Source organism: Rhineura floridana, chromosome 9 (assembly GCF_030035675.1).
Source record: "Rhineura floridana isolate rRhiFlo1 chromosome 9, rRhiFlo1.hap2, whole genome shotgun sequence".
NCBI classification, from domain to species: domain Eukaryota; kingdom Metazoa; phylum Chordata; class Lepidosauria; order Squamata; family Rhineuridae; genus Rhineura; species Rhineura floridana.
The window spans coordinates 81,079,662-81,105,480 of record NC_084488.1 but is presented as its reverse complement, the minus strand read 5'-3'; the positions used below and the strand labels follow the sequence as shown (position 1 = coordinate 81,105,480).

General features: G+C 43.7%; 1 protein-coding gene across 8 annotated transcripts in view; it reads right to left on the bottom strand.

The window, feature by feature from the left end:
- Positions 1-25,819, bottom strand: part of ANKRD50 (ankyrin repeat domain containing 50) — a 98,669-nt gene that overhangs the window by 5,594 nt on the left and 67,256 nt on the right. For all 8 annotated transcript variants that reach the window (XM_061585100.1, XM_061585099.1, XM_061585098.1 and 5 more), the window contains one exon: positions 1,105-4,655. In XM_061585100.1, the coding sequence (XP_061441084.1) occupies positions 1,108-4,655 (3,548 nt within the window). In that variant the 3' untranslated portion in view covers positions 1,105-1,107. The remainder of the gene's footprint in view (positions 1-1,104; positions 4,656-25,819) is intronic.

Here is a 25,819-nt window from a genome sequence, read left to right as displayed (position 1 = left end):
TTTGATAACCAAAATATTACGGGGAACTCTATAAAATGCTTTGCTGAAATCAAGAAAAATTACGTCCACAGGATTACCACAACTCACTAAGTTTGTAGTGAGATCAAAAAGAGTTCATCTAGTGGGATTTATTCTCCACAGATCCATGTAAGGTTCTCCTAATTACTGTGTAATCAAGATGCTTACAAACTGACTTCTTTATCATCTAAGCTAGAATTTTCTCTGGTATCCAAGTCAGACTAAACAGTCTATAGTTTCCCAGAACCTCCCTTCACCATTTTGGAGGGCAATGCAGCTCCATTAACAATGGTAATTAAGCCATTTGATATGAGGGTGAATACACTTGCTTTAAAAATAAATTTGAAGCATGCAAATAAAGTAATTCACATTAACAATAATAATCATTAGTTACAATGTACACATATAATTCAGAAGCTGGTCAGAGGTTGCCAACAAAGTGGTGTGGCAGACAGCAATCAGTCAATGCGCTTGAGCAGAAACCAAACCATGGGACCCACACCCTTACTGGTGGAAGTTGTGCAGTGGTGTTGGAGGGAAGACTATGGATGTCCATGTGAGCATGGTCTAATGAGGCTTATATGGGATGCCTCTGACTCGTTAACAGCCATGGGTCTGTACGTTATTGATCTGGCTACTCTGTGCCTCTAGTGTTATTGCATAACAGGTAAGGACACAGGGGCCACATTCACACCATATATTTATTCCACTTTAAATAGTCATGGCTTTCCCCAGAGAATCCTGGGAAGTATAGTGTGCGAAGGGTGTTGAGAGCTACTAGGAGACCCCTATTGCCCTCACAGAGCTACACTTCCCAGTTCCCTGGGAAGAGGGACTGGCTGTTAGACCACTTGGGGAATTGTAGCTGTGTGAGGAGAATAGGAGTCTCTTAATTCGCAGCATCTTCCATAAACTACACTTTCCAAGGTCCTTTGGGGAAAGCCATGACTGTTGCATGTGGAATAATAGTGGAATAAGTGTGTGGTGTGAATGTGGCCAAGGTCTTTCCTCCCTTGGCTGTTGATTAGTGGCAACTGATGCTTATCTGCACTTTCATTCTGCTGAACCCTGTTGAAAGAGGCTCACCTCTTACAATGGCGTTTCCTTCTTATAGTTGAAGCTTGGGTCATTTCCCTCAATTTGAAGTTTTAAGGCTTGCTTAAGGCTTAACTCTGTCTCTGCAGAAGGATAGCCTTCCAAAACCTCCTGATGCCCTCGATCCTGTACTGTTCGTGGGACAGAAACTCTGCCAAGAAAAACCTGATTGCTCTGAAGATGGTAATTTGGATTGGTCATTATTCCGTTTCTCTTTTTCTGCTCCCCACTTTGTTGGTGGATCAGGAACTGCTGTTGAGATCGGCAAACTTCTTGATGGGCTGGAGGGACTAAAATTTTACACTGAGTGTCACTAGGCATTGATTTAAGGGCCCCACTGGCCCCACATTTGGCAACAGGTATCCTTTTATCAAATTGAGTCATTTCATATTCAAGAACTTTTGGTTGAGAGGAGGTGCTCTGTTTCACTTTTTTCCCAGCAGAACCTGATTTGCTGGAGTTCTCCATTTTGCCCGCTTTGCTTGCTTTCGTCGATTTCAAGCTGGGTTTCACTTGGCTCCATTCAAATTCGCTGTTTGGTGAACTATGATTCTGACTTAAGGAATGAGTTGTGGAAGAAGGAGAAACAATGGACTGCCTGCTTCTACTGCGGGGCAACGAATGCTGTTGTATTTGTTCCGTAAAGGACATACTGTGGAAACTATCAATTGGCACTGTCTGGGCAGTTGCTGTGGATGAAGTTGTGCGAAGAGATGAGTTTTTTGAGCTTTTCAGAGAATTATTGGACAAAGAGGACTTCTGCCGATCAACTGTCGAATCAGGAGATTCAGAAGGAGAACTAAAGGCATGAGCTGGCCCATTCGACAAGCCACGCAAAGCAGGCTGCATATCTCCCCCACCAGTGCTCCCTGAACTATTGGATTTTATGGTTAAGGACTGCATTTTTGAAGAAGCTGACTGCAAAGGTTTCTGCTCCATTGTATGGACCGGAGAAGGAGTGCAGCCATTTAGACTAGAAGCACCATATTTTTCCAGTAATTTAATTATCTGCGTGTGCCCATTTTTTGCAGCAACGCGCATAGCTGTGCGCCCAAATTGATCCGCATGATTTGGATCAGCACCATGTTCCAGTAATATCTGCACAACATCAATGTGCCCTTCTTGGGCTGCAATGCAGAGTGCAGTAGCACCTTGATTACATGTATGGTCAACTAGGGCCCCACGCTCAATCAAAAGCTGAACTACTCTGACGTGGCCCTGCCATGCGGCAGACTGTAAAGCTGATCGTTTCTCATTGTCTGCAGCATTCACATCAGCATGGTATGTTATCAGCATCTGTACCATCTCCACATGGCCCTGCCAGCAGGAAACATGGAGTGCCGTCCTTCCTTCAGCATCACTTGCTTCTACATTTGCACCATTTTCTAAAAAATACTCAGCCATTGTTAGCTGGTTCTCTAAAGCCAAGATATAAAGCGTTGGGCGGCCATCAGCATCTTTGTAGTTCACATCAGCTCCATGGCTGAAGAGTAGCTCAACTATATCTCTATGGCCTTCTAAAGCAGCAACACGGAGTGAATTTCTTCCATCATAGCCTCTGTGATCAATATTAGACTTGTTTTCCAGTAAGGTCTGCACACAATCATAGTGACCTTCCTGAGCAGCCAATATGAAGGCTATGCGCCCATCATTATCAATTTCATTTGTTCGCGCACCTTGTTCTATAAGTGCTTCACATATTAATCTGTGTCCTTCAAAAGCTGCCATGTGCAAAGGTGTCCATCCTGCATCATCTCTATGATTTTCATCTAACCCTCTATCCAGCAGAGTCCGGACTACTTCAACATTACCTTGTGCAGAGGCTATACTAAGAACTGTCCGTCCTTCACTATCGATGCTATCCACAGCTGCCCCCCAAAACAACAGAGTATTTACAACAGATGCATGGCCCATTGAAGCTGCAGCAAGAAGAGGAGTACGACCATTATTATCAGTGTGATCTACATCTGCTCCACCTTCCAGAAGCAAATCAACAACATCTACATGTCCTTCATAGGCTGCCACCAGCAGCGGAGTCATGCCATCTTTGTCACAATGGTCCACCTCAGCGCCACGGTCAATTAAAAGGCTCACAACTGAAGCATGTCCCTTACTGGCAGGTACACAAAGAGCAGCAACAGAGAGAGCAGTCCTTCCATCCACGTCCTCATGGTTTACTTCTGCACCATGGTCCAGCAGATGCTCCACAATCTCTTTATGACCCATGTATGCTGCTGCAATTAAAGCAGTTCTACCTTCATTATCTGCTTTGTTGACCTCAGCCCCATGCTGCAACAGATTCAGCACAATATCTTCATGGCCTCCCCAGGCTGCTGCTCTCAAGGCTGTTCGACTGTCAGCATCTGCACAGTCCACTTTTACTCCAGCATAAAGGAGTGCAGAAACTACCTCAGTATGCCCACCCCAAGCTGCGGATCGCAGTGCTGTCCACCCGTCATGGTCAGTATGATTTATGTTAGCACCACATCCGATCAAGCAATTGACAACTTTGGTGTGTCCCTGGCGAGCAGCTAAAGTAAGTGCCGTCTGCCCATGCGTGTCTTCAATTTCTAAATCTGCTCCTCTAGAAACTAGCAAATTGACTACATCAAGATTGCCACTATACGCAGCATTGCTCAACAGTGTTCTCCCATTTGAATCACACTGGTTTACTGAAGCACCATTATCCAATAAAGTTCGAATTGAATCTTCTCTTTCCAAAGCCTGCCGTACAATGCAAGATGTCCGATCATCCTCACTGTTGACATGAGCGCCTGCTTTTACTAGCAATTGCAAAACTTCTTGTTCTTTGGGGATCAATGTTGACAAAGAATCTTTGACAGGCGTACCATTCCAGATCATCCACAAAGCCAACTCAGAGGTCTCCAGTTGCAAATTTGAATCAATTAGATGCAAAGCAAATTCTTGAGCCTCTAGTGGTGATAAATCCTTGGCTCGACAGGTGTAACTCATTGCTAGCATTCTATGTCCTTCTGCTGCATTGCACAAATATTTTTGTGTACAGTGCTTCACATCCAGCAGCCATTCTGCAAAACTGTAGTGAAAAAGGATCTTTGTTTTTCCAAGACCATCAACAAGAACTTTTGACAGAATATCTAGCTTGCGCTGGAAGTCCTCTATAGACAATGCCATGTTTTTGGTCCACACCGCATGGAACAATTCAACCATAGTGAGTGGCCTGCAAGCAGCAAGGATTACATTCAGAATAGGTTGGACCTTTGCAAACTGTTTTCTCACAAAAAGTCTTTGACAAAGCCAAAGATAGAGGCCATTGAGTGTTCCAGGGATATCACGGATTTCTCTTAACATGATAAAGTTTTCTACTACTCCATCTAGGACACGTTCCAGATACAGAAAACATCCACTGCTTTTAATGTGAAGCTGATTCAACATTTCTGCAGTTTCTTTTGTGAGATGTTGTCTCAGTGCTTCTTCTTGATCTAAGCGATGAAGAATATACTGTTGAACATCTTTCACAATATAAGCCTTTCGAAGATCATCAAGGCTTATTTTTCGAAACCCTATAAAAAAGGAGAGGAGAAATTAAATATTTATGAAATTTAACTGCAAATATGCTTTAGTTGATGTGTTACAAAAGATCAGCTTATAGATGCACAAGATATAACATGCACACAGAAACCAGGATAAGATATGGTTAAGATTTAACGCAGGTTACTGAAGATGCCAAATGAATTTTCCAAACTAATATTTCTCTATGCCACTGTTCTTAAACATTGGGTCCCCAGATATTGTTGAACTGCAACTCCCATCACCCCCAGACAGCAAGCTCTATGCCATGATCCAGACCTCAGCTGGCTCTCAAAAGCACCAACTGGACTTCCCTCTTCACTTTGAGGGAATGTAGCTGCGCATTCCTCTTAAGTGAGAGGGACAGCTGATTGTGTACAGATTGTACTGGCCGTGATGGCTGTGCTCTGCCACCCTAGTCAGAGGCAGCATGCTTCTGAAAACCAGTTGCCGGAAGCCTCAGGAGGGAAGAGTGTTCTTGCACTCGGGTCCTGCTTGCGGGCTTCCCCCAGGCACCTGGTTGGCCACTGTGAGAACAGGATGCTGGACTAGATGGGCCACTGGCCTGATCCAGCAGGCTCTTCCTATGTTCTTATGTTCTTATGTACCATCTCATTTTCAGGTGTGGAGATGTTTTATGTATTTTTTCCCTATCTGAAAAATAGCTGAGTTTATTGTGCCATAATGACATTCTGAATCTCAGATTCCCCCTACCATGGTAAATCCTGAAATTTACTATTTCATTGGTACTATTGCAAACAAATGTCTCACCATGTGAACCTGACATGGTACAGTTTCCATGTGAGGATTATACTTTTTTAAAAAGCATGTTAAGAATCAGCCCTAAGGGTTGGTCTGGAACATCTTGTAAAATTGAAACAAACTTGGATTATAGTACAATGTATTCAGAGAAAACCAAATATTGTACATTAGCAAAGAAGCAGCAAACCTTTTTTTAAAAAAAACAAACCCTAAATCTTAACCTCAGATTAACTTCTCCCTTAACATTATCAAGCAAGCTTTAGTAAAGATAGATATAATTATAATATTCAAAAGCAAATGTCTCAAGAGAAAGGCAAGGGGTTTTGTTGCCTGATTCCAGGCAATGAAAGGCAGCATACAGAAGGAGATAACAGATGATGGCTTACAAAAAAATGTAAAACAAAATGCAAACTTTTTTTGGTCACACTCCTCTTACTTGGTGACAAATGAAAAGCAGAACAAGCCAATGGCATGAAATAAAGTACCATAATAGTGTAATCCTATCTGCACAATAGGACCTACTTCCAGTTTAGTGAGTATTGTACATTAAATTAGAAATTAGCTAGGTGCAATCAAGCTCAGTTAAGCCTTCTTAAAACATTGCTGAAATTAATGAGACCCAAAAAGGTTTACATTTGACTGAACTGCATACATAATCTACTGTGCAAATATTTAAATCCAAAGCATTTCACATATCAAAATGCCACTAAGAGTTCACACATCAGGAATCTGATAGAGATCCCTATCTTTTTACTAGAATGATTGTTATGTGTAGTAGGAAACACTAGAATCATAGAATAGTAAAGTTGGAAAAGGCCTAAAAGGCCATTGAGTCCAACCCCCTATTCAGTGCAGGAATCCAGCTTAAAGCATACCCAACAGGTGCCTGTCCAGTGGCTACTTGAATGCCTCCAGTGCTGGAGAGCCCACAACCTCCCTAGGTAATTGGTTCCATTATTGTACTGCTCTAACTATTAGGACTTTTTCCTGATGTTCAGTCAAAATCTGGCTTCCTGTGACTTGAGTCCATTATTCCGTGTCCTGCACTCTGGGATGATCAAGAAGAGATCCTGGCCCTCCTCTGTGTGACAATCTTTCAAGTACTTGACGAGTGCTATCATATCTCCCCTCAGCTCTCTTCTCAAGACTAAACAGTCTCTCCTTGTAGGGCTTTGTTTCCAGTCCCCTGATCATCCTTGCTGCCCTCCTCTGAACCTGTTCCAGTTTGTCTGCAGCCTTCTTGAAATGTTGTATCTAGAACTGGATGCAGCACTCAAGATGAGGCCTAACCAGTGCCAAACAGATGGGAACTAGAACACACAATTTGCAAACTATACTTTGTATTATCTGTTTATATCTACGAGATTATATTTACAAGCCTTTGAATATCTATTGAAATATCATGCCATCAGCTACACATACAAAATGTTTGTGCAAATGAAGGGTTCTTCCCTAAAGCAGGGTTAGACAGACTTTCTTAAAAAAAACTAGACTCAATGAATAGACCATATTTCATTTATAAAGCAAAACTATAGGCTCATGACTCTTAACACATATCAGTTATACTGTAAGTAATCCCAAATCTGTGCTTTTGTTAACAGCTATAAATGCTTTGCTACATCATACCCGTTATTTTCTTCTTTGTAAAAATCCCAGCAAACTATAGAACTATGATCTACTTTTGCCCCATAGTGACAGCTTCCAATAAATAAGTGTTCAATATAACTTATTTTCTATCATCACAACTTTTAAAAAACCTCTCATTGTATATTAGTTGTTGTTCTTAAGATGATGGAAATGCTATTCCCCTAAAAAAGGGAATGGGTGATTCCACTGAAAAGTGTCAATAGGTCTACAGTAGGGCCCTACTCATACGGCGGGTTATGTTCTGGACCCCTGCTGAAAAGCAAAAACCGCTGAAAAGCAAAACTCATTGAATGGTGCGCGACGCCTGAAAACCGCCATAAAAGCGGAACAAGAGCCGTATGAGTGGGGTTTTAGTCTAATTGTGTCTCATTGAGACCGCTGCATTAGCGAAGGGCCGTAAAGCGGGGCCCTACTGTACTTAGCCACTATAATGTAGCAGAAGAACAGAACATGGCATTTGATTTGAAGATATGAGCTCAGTGTTGCTGTTTGCCCTTGGAAATAGTGTCAGGTTTTGGCATTCCTCCCAGAACCAATTTTTTTCAAACTTAGAAAACATTATACAGTCTGCACGTACTTTTCTGGAACCAGTGCCTGAGTGAAAGAAACAACAAAATTTCAAGTGGATGAATTTAACACTGCATTTGTATAGCTACTGTGATCTCAGACCTCTTTTTGCAAACTACTAACTTGAGCTATTCTGGTTAGTAATTTCCATGCAGTTCCTGAGAGCAAGCTAATCGCTAACAATCTTTGGATTTCAAGTTATAATAGTCATTACAGTCAAACTGTTTTGGGCTGAAAGCAGTTAAACGATAAACACTCCACCCCAGTTTAAACCATACATTCAGAGGGCTATAACTATTGTTTTGGCTCATGCTTATTGTGTTTACAGCACACAAGCATCAAAGTGCTCTGCTTCCCAATAAAACTTCTTTTTGAGCTATCATGAGATGATGTAGTCATGATGGAATGCTCAATTCCTATGGGCAAGAGTAAGAACATAAAAACCGCCTGATCAGGCCAGTGGCGCATCTAGTCCAGCATCCTGTTCTCACAGTGACCAACCAGGTATCTGTGGAAAACCTACAAGCAGAACTTGAGCACAAGAGCACTTTCCTCTCCTGCAGTTTCTAGCAACTAGTGTTTGGATGCATACTGCCTCTGCATACCATGGAGGCAGGGTATAGCCGTCATGGCTAGTAGCCATTAATAGCCTTATCCTCCACGGATTTGTCTAATCTTCTTTTAAGGCAACCAAGTTGGTGGCCATCACTGCCTCCTGTGGAAGCGAGTTCCATAGCTTAACTACAGTAACTCTAAGTGACACTATAGATTTTTACAACTGCTAGCTGCTATGCAGACTGCTGGAATTTATGGTGCCCAAATATAGGGATGGGTTGAAGACTAGTCGTGTACTAGACTAGGTGGATTCACTAACCATGCAGCAAACAGATTATAAAGGGACAACGTAATGCTGGATGGATACAGTCAATTACTCCAAAATCTTGAGGGATTATCTGCCATACTTGTCCACTACCAGTTGCCCTTTGATAAGCCCTCCAGAATCAATGCCTGGGGCAATTCCAAAGTGTGCATGTACTCTAAAATTCAACTGACAATGCAACAAAAATAGGCTCCAGCTTTTATTCTGCTAACTGTGATCATTCTGCAGAACTGTCAGAAGTGAGATGCAATTAATTTTTTTTGTTTTGAAAATGAACGTGAACAATACCGGCTACTTACGCACATGTAATGCAACAAAAGTGGTACCTCAGCATAGCAGAAACATAGCTAATACCATTCACCTGGAGGTTGCTGAATCCAGGAGCTGGAAGAGAATCGTCTGAAGATTTATCATTGTATCCCAAGCCCTTTAGTGTTCAGTACTCCAAGGACAAGATCATAAATCTAATACTTTACATTAATCATCTAAGACAAGATAATTTCTTACCCCACTTTGCGTTGTAGCTACTGAAAATCCTTAACAATGTGTAGACCAAATATAAGCACAGTGATGGCGAGTAGGGGCACATGTGATTTATAAGGCACTTTTTGCTCCATGCATCGAAAGGCAAAACAGCCACTCCATCACAAGAACACAGTTATTTCTGGAAAAAGATGAGCAATTTTCACTAGCCAGTCTCAACACAGCAGGGATAGGGGACCTCAGGCCCAGGAGCCATATTTGGCCCTCTGTGCCTCTTTATCCAACCCTTGGGACTCTCTTGAGACCACACCCTTCTTCCAGGTTAAAGCCTTAACCAGTCTGCTCCACAAGAGCTTCTGTCTGGCTGGAAAGGATCCTTGGACTATGATAAGACCCAGTGCCTGCAGGAAGAAGGGGACTACCATTGCCCAGGGAAGAGGGAGAGCCATCTGTTGCAGCTGTCTGGCTGCTTGCTGCTCCTTGGCTACCACCACCGCCCTCTCCCTGTTGGACTTCTGTGTTGCAGGTTGCCACACCTTGCAGGACCAGGCCCCCAGGTACTCAGCCAGCTGTTGCTGATTTCATCCACCTGTCCCTTCCCTGGAGGGGATACATAAGCTGGCTGGCTGAGGTATCTCCTGCTTTGTAGACTCCCTGGCTTTTTGTGGGAGTGGCAGGTCTTGGGTTACGTGCCTGAGAGAGAGGACTCAGAGCCAAGTGGGGAGACTTGAGGGGGTCCCAATTAGTGTAGTGATGGGTAAAGGGAGATATGGCGTTGTGAGGAGGACTTGCCAGGTAAGGGGAACGCAGCCCAGGAAGTTAACGTCTGTGCCTTGTTCTGGTCTTCCCCACACCCCCAGGTTTGTTGGTTGCTCTATCAACCAGCTCTCAGACCTCCGGATGCTGCTCCTAAACGCCAGATTGGTACATAATAAGATCTCCCTCATTCATGATTTAATTGTGGATGAGGCAGCCGATCTGGCATGTATAACTGAGAGCTGGGTGGGTGAGCAGGGGGGAGTCAGTCTCTCCCAGCTATGTCCGCCAGGGTACCTAGTTCAGCATCAGGGTAGACCTGAAGGTCTGGGATGAGGGGTTGCTGTGGTCTATAGGAGCTCCATCTCCCTCTGCAAGCAGCCTGTTCATGTGACTACTGGTCTGGAGTGTTTGCACCTTGTGTTGGGTCAGTGGGACAGACTGGGAATTCTGTTGGTGTGCCGCCCACCCTGCTGCCCAATAGACTGCCTAGCTGAGCTGACAGAGGTGGTCTCGGGTGTTCTGTTGAGATTCCCCAGACTGTTGGTTCTGGGGGATGTCAACATCCATGCCGAGGCCACCTTATCCGGGGCGGCTCAGGATTTCATGGTTTCCATGACAACCATAGAACCATCCCAACATGCCATTGGCCCAACACATGTAGCAGGGCATACTCTAGACTTGGTTTTTGCAACTGGAGATGGAGATGATGATCTGAATGTGGGGAGCCTTACATCAGTCCCTCTGTCATGGACAGATCACTGCTTGAAGTTTAGACTAATAGCAGCTTTTCCCCTCTGCAAGGGTGGGGGACCCATTAAGCTGGTCCACCCCCAGAGCCTAGTGGATCCGGATGGTTTCTAAAGGGCTCTGGGGAGTTTTCTGGCTGATAGGGCTAGCGTTCCTGTCAAAACCCTGGTTGAAATGTGGAATACAGAAATGACCCAGGTGGTTGACATAATTGCTCCTGAGCACCCTCTCCTGTGTAGAGCTCGTCCGGCTCCATGGTATACCCCAGAGCTGAGAGCGATGAAAGAATATAGGAGATGGCTTGAGTGCAGATGGAGATGAACTCCTGGTGGATCCAGTTACACACTGGTAAGTGCCTATGGTAAGCTGTATTTAGGGGCAGTGAGGGCAGCAAAAAAATAATATTTTGCTGCCACTATCAAATCATCAATCTGCTGCCCAGCAGAGCTCTTCAGAATTGCCCGGAGGCTATTACACGCTGTCCCCAAGGACATGGTAGAACCATCTGAGGCCCACTGTAATAAATTGGCTAGGCACTTCCAGGATAAAATTTTTAGCATCCGCCAGGACTTAGACTCCAGTGTTATAGCAAGTGAATCAAGTGAGGTATCCACAGCACAGCCTTGTCCTGATTTCTTGGATGAGTTTCAGTTGGTACAGCCTGAGAACGTTGACAAGGTGTTTGGACAGGTTCGTGCAACCACTTCTGTGCTGGATCCTTGCCCTTCCTGGCTAATAAAAGCTAGCAGGGATGGAACAGCCGGCTGGGCCAGGGAAGTGCTTAATGCCTCTCTGCGAGAGGGGGTGGTCCCTGGCTGCCTGAAAGAGGCGGTAGTAAGACCACTCCTGAATAGACCCTCCCTGCACCCAGAAAATCTTAATAACTATAGGCCGGTAGCAAATGTTCCATTCCTGGGCAAGGTCCTTGAACGAGTGGTGGCAGGCCAGCTCCAGACACTCTTGGATGAGACCGATTATCTGGATGCATTTCAGTCAGGTTTCAGGCCTGGTTTTGGCACAGAAACAGCCTTGGTCGCCCTGTATGATGACCTCTGTCGGGACAGAGACAGGGAGAGTGTGACTCTGTTGATTCTCCTTGATCTCTCAGCGGCTTTCGATACCATCGACCATGGCATCCTTCTGGGAAGACTGGCTGAGTTGGGAGTGGGAGGAACTGCATGGCAGTGGTTCCGCTCCTACTTGGCGGGTCGGCTCCAGAAGGTGGTACTTGGGGAACATTGCTTGGCACCCTGGATTCTCCATTATTGGGTTCCGCAGGGGTCAGTTCTGTCCCCCATGCTGTTCAACATCTACATGAAACTGTTGGGTGCGGTCATCCGGAGCTTTGTATTGCCATCAGTATGCTGATGACACGCAGCTCTATTTCTCCTTTTCATCTTCTTCAGGTAAGGCTGTCAATGTGCTGAACCAGTGCCTCGCTGCGACAATAGACTGGATGAGGGCTAATAAACTGAGGCTCAATCCAGACAAGACTGAGATGCTGCTAGTAGGTTGTTCTTCTCATCGGATGGTGGATGTCCAACCTGTCCTGGATGGGGTTGCACTTCCCCTGAAGGGGCAGATTTGTAGCTTCGGGTTCTCCTAGAACCATCTCTGCCACTTGAGGCTCAGGTAGCCTCGGTGGCACAAAGTGCCTTCTACCAACTTCGGTTGGTGGCCCAGCTACGCCCCTATCTGGACAGAGATAACCTGGCTTCAGTTGTCCATGCTCTGGTAACCTCCAAGCTAGATCGCTGCAATGCGCTCTACATGGGGATGCCTTTGAAGACGGTTCGGAAGCTGCAGCTTGTGCAAACTGCAGCGGCCAGATTGGTAAAAAGGACCAGATGGTTCAAACACATAAAACCGATTCTGGCCCTCTTGCATTGGCTGCCTGTATGTTTCCGAGCTCAATTCAAGGTGCTGGTTTTGACCTATAAAGCCTTACATGGCTTAGGACCACAATACCTGATGGACTGCCTCTCCCAACATGAACCCACCCGTACACTATGCTCAACATCTAAAGCCCTCCTCTGGGTGCCTACTGCGAGGGAAGCTGGGAGTCTGGCAACAAGGGAGAGGGCCTTCTCAGTGGTGGCCCCCAAATTATGGAATGATCTTCCTGATGAGGTGCACCTGGCGCCATCACTGTTATCTTTTCGGTGCCAGGTCAAGACTTTCCTCTTCTCCCAGGCATTTTAGCATGTGTTTTTAAATTGTTTTTAATTTTTAAATTGTGTTTTTAAATTGTTTTTTGTGTTTTAAAGTTTGTATATTTGTTTTTATTGTTTTTAATTGCTGTAAACCGCCCAGAGAGCTTGGCTATGGGGCGGTATATAAATGTAATAAATAAAATAAATAATAAATAAGAACTCTTGCTTTGCTGGAATGCAGCTTATTGTACAAAGTTATGAGTCACAGGTTTTGTTCCATCTGCTTTTGCCTCTGGTGCCACCCACTGCTGACACGTGGCCCCCAGAAGGTTGTCCATGAGGAATCGTGGCCCTCAGGCTGAAAAGGGTAACCCACCCATAGAAAACAGGAAACACTTAGAAAGCTACAATAGTAGTACGTACAAGCTACTTCATCTATGCCTGTTAACAGGTAGCTGCTTCTCCCAAAGCTGATTTAGTAACACAGGTAAACCAGAAAATAAAGATAACAAGTAGAAGTTGGGAAGATGTATTCCAGTCCCTGTTTTGGACTGTAACATCCATGTTAAATTTGTTAGCTCCTAATCTGACAAATTAGCAAGTTAGACTGGCATTATCCCTGTGTGCATTTTAGTTGGCACTCAGATTTACCATTACCTAGAAGCTCAAAAACATGTCCATCTGGAAGCATCCTGAAATTCAGTTTAGCATATTGAGGGGAAATTGTTTGGTATACACATACAGTGGTTCTCAGTCTCTCTTACATCCAGCCACACCTAGGTGTTCTCATGCCACTCAACTCAGCTGATAGCCAGACACAGATTTGAACTTTGAATCAGTTTTAAATTTTGTCAAATTTATCTAGACACTGAACAAGTCTGAACAGAATTCTGTAAGATTCTTTGCCAACTGCATCTGACTCACTCTCTCTCTCTCACTCACACACACACACACACTAAGCTTGCATGGACAATAAAGATAAACTATTATGGGAAAACTCATTATGTTGCAAAGCCTGTCTCACGAATTCTTGAACTGAGCAAGTCAGGAACAGCAGGCACAACTCACAATCCCACGACCCAACTTCTGCATTGTTTAGATTTTTCCTACAGTACATCATCTCCCCTATAGGAGCTGCAAAATGGATTTCCTTGATTTATTAAATTTGCTCCCAGCTCTGTAAACAAATCCACACCAAATTTAGCTTCTGGCATCTCACAGAGGTCTTGGGTCATTGGAAGTAATATCTGGGCAGTACGCATTCCGTGAAGAATGAAATATCTTTTGGTCTTTAATCTTACAGAAATGTTTTACCACTGAAAACAAAAGTCTTGTGGCACCTTGAAGACTAACAGATTTTTAGTGGCATAAGCTTTTGAGGACATAACAAATCTGTTCAATCTTTAAGGTGCCACAAAACTTGGGTTTTTGCGCACTACAACTGACTAATAATACTGAATTTTATTATCTTGGATCTGTTTGCATTTTAATCCTTTGCATTATGGAAAATTCCAGACCAACCTTGTTCATATTCTTCTTCACTCAATGCATCTTAAATATGTAATCTAAATGACGGAGCAATATTCCAGTGCTTGAAGTATGAATAATTTACATTGCCAAGCTAAGCTGATCTAAGTAGAATTAGGCATTTATATTAACATTTTATGCATACCTACTCATAAGGAACTAATCTCTCAGCAGTGAAATATTAATCAGAAAAGAAAATGCCCTCCTTAAACAAGGCCATTTGAGTGAGGGCAGAAACTACAACAGCCTGCACCCAGAGTATACCTGCAGAAGCAGAATACAAGGGAATTTATTAGAACAGGGTTAACTGCGAGTTTTGGAAGTGTGTGGAGGACAACTTTTCACATTCAGAGCTGAACAGTTAGCATGCCATTCCTTTGAAATATATTACGCTTCCCAGACTGCTATAACCTTAAAAGCTCCTTCAGATGCAATTTTGTGAGTATACAAAATGGTTGCTTAAGTGTGTATAGCTGTAAATGTTTCATTGCAAACAAGATTTCATTGGAAAGGGCATCCATGCAGCTTGTTCACCAACGGTTCCAAAGCATACTGTGACAGTCCAGTTTGTTCTGAGGTGCTGTTTATGGCTAGAGGAACAGTCATCATAGCCCAATCATATTTTGAATATACTGGTTGGGGAATTTATCATTTAAGATCTTGTAACTGAGCTACAAACCCCAAACAACCAGCATGCTACTTTCAAAAGCAAGCATTCCAGTTCTAAAACTCTTATTACTGAAATCTTCATGCGAAACTGAACGTATCCAATTACAGCTTATAATTAAGATTTTTTTAAAAATGCAAATATGTCTAGCTATATATTTATAATGCATGTCTATTCAGAACGAAGTCCCATGGGCAGATCAATTCAAACCTCCACACCACCATGGTGAAGGGGGTTTAGATGGAGTGGAGATATCCCTCCACTCAGCTCTGACAGCCTCTGCTGGTAGGCAAGTTCCTGCATCAGCAGGGAAACCCCAGTGGTGAGGAGTGCCCCAATGCACCTGCCCAGGCAGTGGGTGGGCAGAAGCTACAGTGCTGGCACACAGAGACTGGCAATAGTCAGCAAGAAAACCCTCCAAACAGGGCATTTCAATCAGTCATATGACAACAACGGGCCTGATCTGGACATCCTGTGAGCTGGCACAGTGAAGAGGCATTTTCCTGACCTCCCCACCCTGGCGGAGCCAGGTGGACATAGCACTCCACCAAGCAGGGGTTAAGACTGCACCCGAAAGTTCCTTATGTATGAATTCAATGAATATGAATTGAGGGACTGAGCTAGATCCAGAGCAAGTTACTCATCCCACTGATGGGTAACTTTTCACATTGTTTTCAATGGGACTTGATGGTGATTAACTTGCTCTGAATCAAGGCTATTATTTTCCTTCTGTGACATATTGAAAAGAATTAAGTTATTTTGTGATACTTTTTACCAGTAAACCTAGTATAGCATTGATTAAAACTGAAGCATGCTGGAGACAGCATAGCAGGAAAGGAAGACACGGCATGGTGCACCAAGGATGACACAATTGTGGCTTGAGGTCCTCATACAGATGTTCAAGAACAGCAGCTTTCAAGCAATCCAAGGAAGCAAACAATCTGAAGCAGGATCAAGTTGTGAATGGCTTATCAGAAAAAGTAACAGCAATGAAGTCAAATGACTAGATTGGAACAGCTTTATTTTAAAATCATCCAGATAAATAAGTTGTAAATAAAATAAACTTAGCAGAATGCATATATATTATCTCCCCCCCTGCCAGCACACTTTTAATGGAACATAAACTTCTTCCTCTAGACATCAGTGCTCACAATCCAGAGGTACACATGTTCATAAACTTATGAAAGAAAATTTGCAGAATTCTTCTCACTCCACCAACATAAGCATGTAAGAGGTATTCTGGCAGATCAGACCAAAGGACCATCTAGTCTAACATTCTGTTCTCACAGTGGCCGACCAGATGTCTATAGGAAGCCTGCAAGCAGGCATGAGTGCAATAGCACTCCCCTCTCTTGAGATTCCCAGTAAATAGCACTGAGATGCATACTGCCTCTGACACTGGAGATAATTCATAGCTATCTTGGCCAATAGCCATTCATAGCCTTACCTACCAAGTACTCTCAAGTAAGTCCAATATACATTTAGTGGCATTCTAATCAAAATGATTGCAAATGTCATGAAGGCTATTCTAGTACACAAATGTTCAGTGTTACTTAAGGTACAGATGATCCACAGCTAATCTCTCTGAAACAGTTTTTTTTTTTTCTGTAAGGAGGCCGGCCAGAGTGCCACAAGCATCAATTGTCTTGGGTTGTGTTGGGGAACAGAGATCAGAGGGAAAGAACATGCTTAAATGAAGAGTGTCTTGGGTTCATCCTCTGGCACCTTGGGTCAGAAAGCGGGTAACATAAAAGGTTTCTGTTTATGAACCTGGAGAGCCATTGCCAATCAGGTTACATCCACACTATACATTTAAAATGCTATGATGCCACTTTAATAGCCATGGCTTCCCTCAAAGAATCCTTTGTTAAGGGTCCAGAGAGTTGTTAGGAGAGTCCTACTCACCTCACAGAGCTACAATTCCCAGAGTTTCCCAGGAAGGAGGACTGATTGTTAAACCACTCCTGGAATTGTAGCTCTGAGGGGTACGTATGTCTCTTAAGTCTCAGCACCCTTAAACTATAGTTCCCTGGATTCTTTAGGGGAAAACCATGACTATTAAAGTGGCAACACAGTGCTTTAAATGTATGATGTGAATGTAGCCTCAGAGTTGACAATCTCTGAACAAATAGTTTGAATTTATATAAGGCAGCTTCCTTCGTTCTTTTGAAATAAAGTGGGGCAATATGATATAATGCAGGATGTTGTTTCTATGAACTTTATTACTTAGTACTTGATTCAAGTCAATAGTTAATCTTTCCAATGCAAAGAGAAGGTAGCTGAGGGTGTGTGTGAGAGAGATTTGCACTGTCATAAAACATTCCACTGGTGAGAAACAAAGTGGCAGCCCTGGAGATGTACCAAGTTAGATTAGGTACACATTAGTGAGGAAACTGCTGCTGTTTTAATGTTACAGACAGAATAACATCAAAGCTGTTTTCAAAAGTTTGTCACTGTCATAACTGAACTGCAAAATTTTTGCCTTTTTTTTAGCAAACCTTAACTTGGAAAATCTCTTCTTGGCTTCTGTTGACTACCCTGGTTAACGCATCACAAAACCTCCAAGATCTACCTACATTTGCAGTTTTAATTTGCTTCCTTTTCTGCTTAGATTAGACATACTGCTCTTCAAACAATGTTGCCACTATGCATTTTTGTTTTGGTCTTTGTTTTCATCTTCTAGTATATCTATTTATCTTCTGCCATTGTTTGAACCAAACAATGAAGCTTGCTGAAACAAATCTGTTATGACTTTTGTGTAAACAAATCAAATTTAACTTGTGCTCAACTAGTCATGCCTACTATTACTCCCTTTCATTAGGAAGAAAAGAAAAATATATATGCTGTTCCTGAACATATTATATCGATATCCTATTACAAACATTGCCCCTACCTATGGAAAAAGCTCAAGGCTGTATCCAGTGGTGGCTTTGCCTTTGCAGAAAACAAAGGCTAGGCCTTTAGCAACAACTCTAGGGTAGGGAGGGAAATCATGATTGGGGCTGTGGCATATTAGGAAAGGTTTAACGCCTTCACACTATGAAATGGTCCCAATGAAAACTGCTCCCTTAATAGGGTATTTTCTCCTGGGAGCAAAACCCTGATTAGCGCACGGGGCAACTTTACTCGGAGGGAGAAATAGCTGCTGGGGGGGGGAGTTAACCCCTCCCCCACATCACAGCCCTGATCTCCCAGGGGCTTTTTTAAAAAAAAAAAGATATATACACTAAAAGCATCAACACATTAAAAACATTTAGGGCTATTTTGGCCCTAAAATGTGTTGAGGAGCAAAATATGGAGCACCACACTATCTCTCCCCCAGAGAGCAAGAGATGCCAGAAATCCTATGCACCTGAGATTTGAGCTAATCTCATACAATTGGGAGGCAGTGAACCAAGATGGGGTTTCAGTTCCTGACTAATTCTATGTGCGCTTTACACTTTTCCGAGTTGAAACGCACTCGTTTTGAATGCGAATGATCAAAATTGGACACAGTGGTCCTTAAAATAACCTTGGCAATTGTATAGTGGTGGCACTAATACTTTCCCATCCATGAGCAGCTCAGTCTACATAACTCCATGAGTTCATCCACTTTGTCCCTCATAGCTGCCTGATCTTTCTGTATTAACACTGCACTGCAACTGTGGCAATCAACTCTGGTGAATCAACACCCTTCCCTCTCCCTCCCAATATAGGAATGAAAACTTTAGAGTGAAATAGGTCCAAGAGCCTGTGGAACCCTATTAGTAACTTCTCTCAGACGTGAATGTTTGCCTTTTAGCAACATTCTTTGCCCTTCCTGCCTTGTTTACATAAGATCTTATCTCAAGATAACAGCCTCTGACCTCCCTTCCAGTCAGCCTAACTTGATTAGGAAATGTAGATACCATCCTGAAGACAGCTGGCAAAAGTTCAAAGCAAAGAGATCACGTTGGAAATAATCAAAGACTCTTGATTGGCCTTGTTGTTCATCTCAAGATAAGTGAGTATGTAAACAAGAACAGTTTATCTCTGGTGGAGGGAGCCTGCATTTCCATAGGGATCCATGAATGACCCAGGAGAATCTGCAAGCAATACTCAGTCATGTTTTGTTTAACAGCCTTACATTCTGTACTGCGTGCCATGCTTGACCTGGAGGCCACTTGCTCACAAGACTTACCTGCTGTCTAGGCAGTTGTGTGGCAAGGGACACTGAATGGGAAGGATGGAATTCCTCCATGGCCCAAGACCGTTTACACCACTGTTATCAGATCATCACTTTGTAATCCCAGATCCTGAAACTCTCCTACAAGGCTGGAGAAAACCTGCTGCTGCAGACATGCCCCTTTCTGGCCACATTTACAGTAGAGTTCCATGGGAAAAGGAGCCGACTGTTAAACCACTCTGGCAACTGGAGTAGCTTTATGAGGGGAACTGGGCTCCCCTAACAACTCTAAGTACCCAGGACTGTGGAGTCGTAGTCATGGGCAATTTTGGGTGGAGTCGGAGTCCACGAGCTAGAGGGAGCCCCAGCTGACGAAGCGTCAAGGCGAGTTAAGCAGCAGAGCAAGTTCGGCAGCAGGGCGAGGAGGCCAGGGCCCCCCACTCTGCCCGTCTGTTCCCTGACCTCAACTAAACCACAGTCTCCAACCTATTGATGTAATAAACCTCAAACAAAACTATGCAGGTAAGAAGCCAGCAGGCATGTGAGGGCTTTCCAGTGTTTTGCACCGCCTGCAGCATGTACGACTATCCGCCTGTTGGACAGCAGTCGTGGGTGTGCTCTCGGTGCAATGAGCTCCTGGCTCTCCGGGAACGACTTCATTTCCTTGAGGCCAAGGTGGCAGACCTGGAAAAGCTGAGAGAGGCAGAGAGGTGTGTGGAGGAGGCCTTCAGGGACGTTATAGCTGTGTCCCACTCCAACGATGATAGCTCTCCTGCTATCATGGACAACGATGGTCTTGGGGAAGGAGAGCATCCAGCTGAGGAAGAGGGAAACGATCCCTTAGAAGGGACCCATTCCTTGGGGGATGAGCAGCTATCCTCTCGTGCCGAGGATATATCTCCAGGGGGTGGAGGGATCCTTGTAGTGGGTGATTTGATCATTAGGAACATAGACAGTGGGGTGTGTGATGGGCGTGTAGACCACAAGGTGTTTTGCCTGCCTGGTGCGAAGGTTGCGGATATCGCCCGTCGTTTAGATAGTTTGGTAGACAGTGCTGGGGAGGAGTCAGTGGTCGTGGTGCACGTTGGCACCAACGATATGGGGAAATGCAGCCGTGAGGTCCTGGAAGCAAAATTCAGGTTGCTAGGTAGGATGCTGAAAGCCAGGACCTCCAAGGTGGCTTTGTCTGAAATGCTACCGGTTCCACGCGCAGGACCAGCCAGACAGGCCCAGCTTTGCAGTCTCAATGGGTGGATGAGACGATGGTGTCGGGTGGAAGGGTTTAGATTTGTTAGGCACTGGGGAACATTTTGGGACAATCCGGGCCTGTACAAAAGGGACGGGCTCCACTTGAACCAGAATGGAACCAGACTGCTGGCACTTAAAATTAAAAAGGTAGCAGAGCAGCTTTTAAACTGACTGAGGGGGGAAACCCGACAGGAGCTGAGGAAGGTCCGGTTCGGAATAAACCTCCCCCTGGGATAAAAACCAAAGAAATGATGAAATTTTAAAAGGGGTAGGCCTAGAAGTAGGCATTGTGAGAGCAGGGGCACAGGATATAAATTCAGAAGAGCAAAATTACCACAGGCCAAACCACAAGTGCCAAAGACACTTGAAGAGAGACACTGCTTACAAGTGCCTGTACGCTAATGCTAGGAGCCTGCGAACCAAGATGGGAGAACTGGAGTGCTTGGTCTTAGAGGAGAGCATTGATATAGTGAGCATAACGGAGACCTGGTGGAATGGAGAAAACCAGTGGGATACGGTTATCCCTGGATATAAACTATATCGGAAGGACAGGGAAGGACGTATTGGTGGCGGAGTCGCTCTATACGTGAAAGAAGGCATTGAATCCAGCAAGCTCGAAACCCCAAAAGAGGCAGACTCCTCCACAGAATCGTTGTGGGTGGTGATACCGTGCCCCAGGAGGGACTTAATACTGGGAACGATCTATCGTCCCCCTGATCAAAATGCTCAGGGAGACCTTGAGATGAGATATGAAATTGAGGAAGCATCCAAACTAGGAAATGTGGTAGTAATGGGTGACTTTAACTACCCGGACATAGACTGGCCGCATATGTGTTCCAGTCATGACAAAGAAGCAAAGTTTCTAGATATTCTAAATGACTATTCCCTAGACCAGTTGGTCATGGAACCGACCAGAGGGATGGCAAACCTGGACTTAATCCTTAGTGGGGACCGGGACCTGGTGCGAGATGTAAGTGTTGTTGAACCGATTGGGAGCAGTGACCACAGTGCTATTAAATTAAACATACATGTAACTGGCCAATTGCCACGAAAATCCAACACGGTCACATTTGACTTCAAAAGAGGAAACTTCACAAAAATGAGGGGATTGGTAAAAAGAAAGCTGAAAAACAAAGTCCAGAGGGTCACATCACTCGAAAATGCTTGGAAGTTGTTTAAAAACACTATATTAGAAGCTCAACTGGAGTGCATACCGCAGATCAGAAAAGGTACCGCCAGGGCCAAGAAGATGCCAGCATGGTTAACGAGCAAAGTCAAGGAAGCTCTTAGAGGCAAAAAGTCTTCCTTCAGAAAATGGAAGTCTTGTCCGAATGAAGAAAATAAAAAAGAACACAAACTCTGGCAAAAGAAATGCAAGAAGACAATAAGGGATGCTAAAAAAGAATTTGAGGAGCACATTGCTAAGAACATAAAAACCAACAACAAAAAATTCTATAAATACATTCAAAGCAGGAGACCATCTAGGGAGGCGATTGGACCCTTGGATGATAAGGGAGTCAAAGGTGTACTAAAGAACGATAAGGAGATTGCAGAGAAGCTAAATGAATTCTTTGCATCTGTCTTCACAGTGGAAGATATAGGGCAGATCCCTGAACCTGAACTAACATTTGCAGGAAGGGATTCTGAGGAACTGAGACAAATAGTGGTAACGAGAGAGGAAGTTCTAGGCTTAATGGACAATATAAAAACTGACAAATCACCGGGCCCGGATGGCATCCACCCGAGAGTTCTCAAAGAACTCAAAGGTGAAATTGCTGATCTGCTAACTAAAATATGTAACTTGTCCCTCGGGTCCTCCTCCGTGCCTGAGGACTGGAAAGTGGCAAATGTAACCCCAATCTTCAAAAAGGGATCCAGAGGGGATCCCGGAAATTACAGGCCAGTTAGCTTAACTTCTGTCCCTGGAAAACTGGTAGAAGGTATTATTAAAGCTAGATTAACTAAGCACATAGAAGAACAAGCCTTGCTGAAGCAGAGCCAGCATGGCTTCTGCAAGGGAAAGTCCTGTCTCAGTAACCTATTAGAATTCTTTGAGAGTGTCAACAAGCATATAGATAGAGGTGATCCAGTGGACATAGTGTACTTAGACTTTCAAAAAGCGTTTGACAAGGTACCTCACCAAAGACTTCTGAGGAAGCTTAGCAGTCATGGAATAAGAGGAGAGGTCCTCTTGTGGATAAGGAATTGGTTAAGAAGCAGAAAGCAGAGAGTAGGAATAAACGGACAGTTCTCCCAATGGAGGGCTGTAGAAAGTGGAGTCCCTCAAGGATCGGTATTGGGACCTGTACTTTTCAACTTGTTCATTAATGACCTAGAATTAGGAGTGAGCAGTGAAGTGGCCAAGTTTGCTGACGACACTAAATTGTTCAGGGTTGTTAAAACAAAAAGGGATTGTGAAGAGCTCCAAAAAGACCTCTCCAAACTGAGTGAATGGGCGGAAAAATGGCAAATGCAATTCAATATAAACAAGTGTAAAATTATGCATATTGGAGCAAAAAATCTGAATTTCACATATACGCTCATGGGGTCTAAACTGGCAGTGACCGACCAGGAGAGAGACCTCGGGGTTGTAGTGGACAGCACGATGAAAATGTCGACCCAGTGTGCGGCAGCTGTGAAAAAGGCAAATTCCATGCTAGCGATAATTAGGAAAGGTATTGAAAATAAAACAGCCGATATCATAATGCCGTTGTATAAATAGAGAAAAGTTCTTCTCCCTCTCTCATAATACTAGAACTCGTGGACATTCAAAGAAGCTGAATGTTGGAAGATTCAGGACAGACAAAAGGAAGTACTTCTTTACTCATCGCATAGTTAAACTATGGAATTTGCTCCCACAAGATGCAGTAATGGCCACCAGCTTGGACGGCTTTAAAAGAAGATTAGACAAATTCATGGAGGACAGGGCTATCAATGGCTACTAGCCATGATGGCTGTGCTCTGCCACCCTAGTCAGAGGCAGCATGCTTCTGAAAACCAGTTGCCGGAAGCCTCAGGAGGGGAGAGTGTTCTTGCACTCGGGTCCTGCTTGCGGGCTTCCCCCAGGCACCTGGTTGGCCACTGTGAGAACAGGATGCTGGACTAGATGGGCCACTGGCCTGATCCAGCAGGCTCTTCTTATGTTCTTATAGAAATGTACTGACTCCGACTCCTTCATAAATGGCAAATGTATATTAACTAGTAATAACAAATTTACTGTAGTAAAATGGTAGCACAAGGCATTTCATCACCACCACGTGAATCCAGAGCTTGGAAAAGTTACTTTTTTAAACTACAACTCCCATCAGCCCCATGGATTGGGCTCGTGGGAGTTGTAGTTCAAAAAAGTAACTTTTCCAAGCTCTGGATTCACGTGGTGGTGATGAAATGCCTTGTGCTACCATTTTACTACAGTAAATTTGTTATTACTAGTTAATATACATTTGCCATTTATGAAGGAGTCTGAGAGTAGAAAAATAGAGGAGTCGAAGGTCTGGCGTACCGACTCCACAGCCCTGTAAGTACCCTTCACAAACTACCTTTCCTAGGATTTTTTGGGGGAAGTCATGACTGTTTAAAGTGGAATAAATGTATGGTGTGAATGTGACCTCTGTCACAGTAGCATCATAAGCCACAAGGATGTGCCTAGGAAGAGCATGTCTCACTCTCCTCAGCCAGCAGCAACCTCAGGCATATCCACCATCACTTACACCTAACCTAGATCAGGTGAAGGGAAACACTGATCCCCTGCTTCTGCTCTCTTAAAAAGAAAGATTTCTGTTCCACTTCCTCACAGCTGCTGTCAGAGATAAGGTATCTATAATTCACCTAGGCCACAGGTCAGCAACCTTCTGGGGCCAGTGGGCCGATCTGGAATATTGAGAAAGTGCTGTTAGTGCTAGTCACAAAATGGCTGTTGTGAAGGTGTGGCATAGTACACAATGGATGTCATGTGGGGGATGGCATAATGGTTTTAATGTAGGAACGGCTGAGCCAGCGAAAACAGGAACTGAGCAGGAAGAGCAAAGAGTCTCTCACGCATTGTGGATTTTTGAGGGGATATTTACTGAGGCCTGTCATGAGTGCTGAAGGCGCTACTGGCAAGGACACCTGTGCCCACAGGTACCATACTGGTGACCTAAACATACTGAGAAAGAAGGAAGGAAGCTCTCTCACATACTGATGTTGCTAGAGATACTACAGAGGACAAAACATGCCGCTGAGGGAAGCCAAAACTCTTGCACGCAGCAAGTCAACCCTGGTTGACAACATTGTCACTCAAGCTTTCATTTCAAAACTGCCAACTATTAATTGACTTATTAGTTACTTTCAACAAAAAGTCTTTTACTTACTTACAAAGGATTTAGAGCCAAAGGCACAGGACAAAACCAGAAACAATCAACAATTGCAATGGTCCACAAACACACCCAGCAATAACAGCAATCACTGCAGCAGAGGAAAATGTTTCATCAATGAACAAAACAAGTTTAACATATAGTTTGTCAGTGTCAGATTTTTTTTAGCCTGGCACCAAAAGGATGCGTAATGGCTCCAAGTGGACCTCTTTGGGGAGAACATTTCATGAAAGGGAAGCCACAGCTAAAAAGGCCCTCTACTTTGTGGTCACCCTCTGAACTGCACCTTAGAGGAGGCACCCAGAGGAGGCCTCATATGAAAATCAAAGGGTATGAGTAGGTTTGTATCTGGAGAGGTGCTCCCAACATGCTTGAAATTTCTATCATAGCACCTTCTCAAAAATAGAGAGCGCTGCCCTAAAACAACCCAGAATTCTGGTATATTGGTACAGGAATTACAAATGTCTTACACTTCATGTGGAGTGGAAGCTTTTGATAGGCGTACACATGCAAGAATTGTTATCACACAGGAATTATCTTTTATACAGCTTTGACACCAGACCACACACAGACCCTACCCACATGATGGTTCTGTTGGTCAGCTGATTAGATCATACAAAGCTCCTGGAGATCAGCTGAACAACTGATTAAATCAGATGATGCACCACATGACTACATCACAGGCCCTTGAAAAATACCTGCATAGTTGATTCTCTCCCCACTCTGGAATTTAAATTGCAGTTACCAACATGGTAGAACTATACCACATGCTTTACTAAAATGGTTTGTTGTGCTTCACAATACAATGCTAGCTATTTTTGAGTATTAAACTATTTTACCAGTGAGTAAAGTTATTAAACAATCTGCTTGTACTGCTAAGAATTGTTTAAACAAAGTTGCTAGCATGCAACAAATTTTATGACCTCCCTGTAAGAAGAGCTGATTTTATGAGGGGGAAATTATTGTAAAATCCCATCTAGACAGCTTAATGTAATCTAGATGCAACTTTAATTATTTTTCAGAATAAAAGGAAAGTTAATAACAGAAGCATTGTAAAATTGAATTTGCCTGTTAGAAATGTGTTGGATGAACATCTAAAAAATAACTTCCTTTGAGAAATGTGACACTTGGCAAACAAGCAAGTTTACCATAATAAATTAATACCTTCAGGTATTTTAGAATCAGACACTTACTGAAGCTATTTAGCTTTGAGGCACA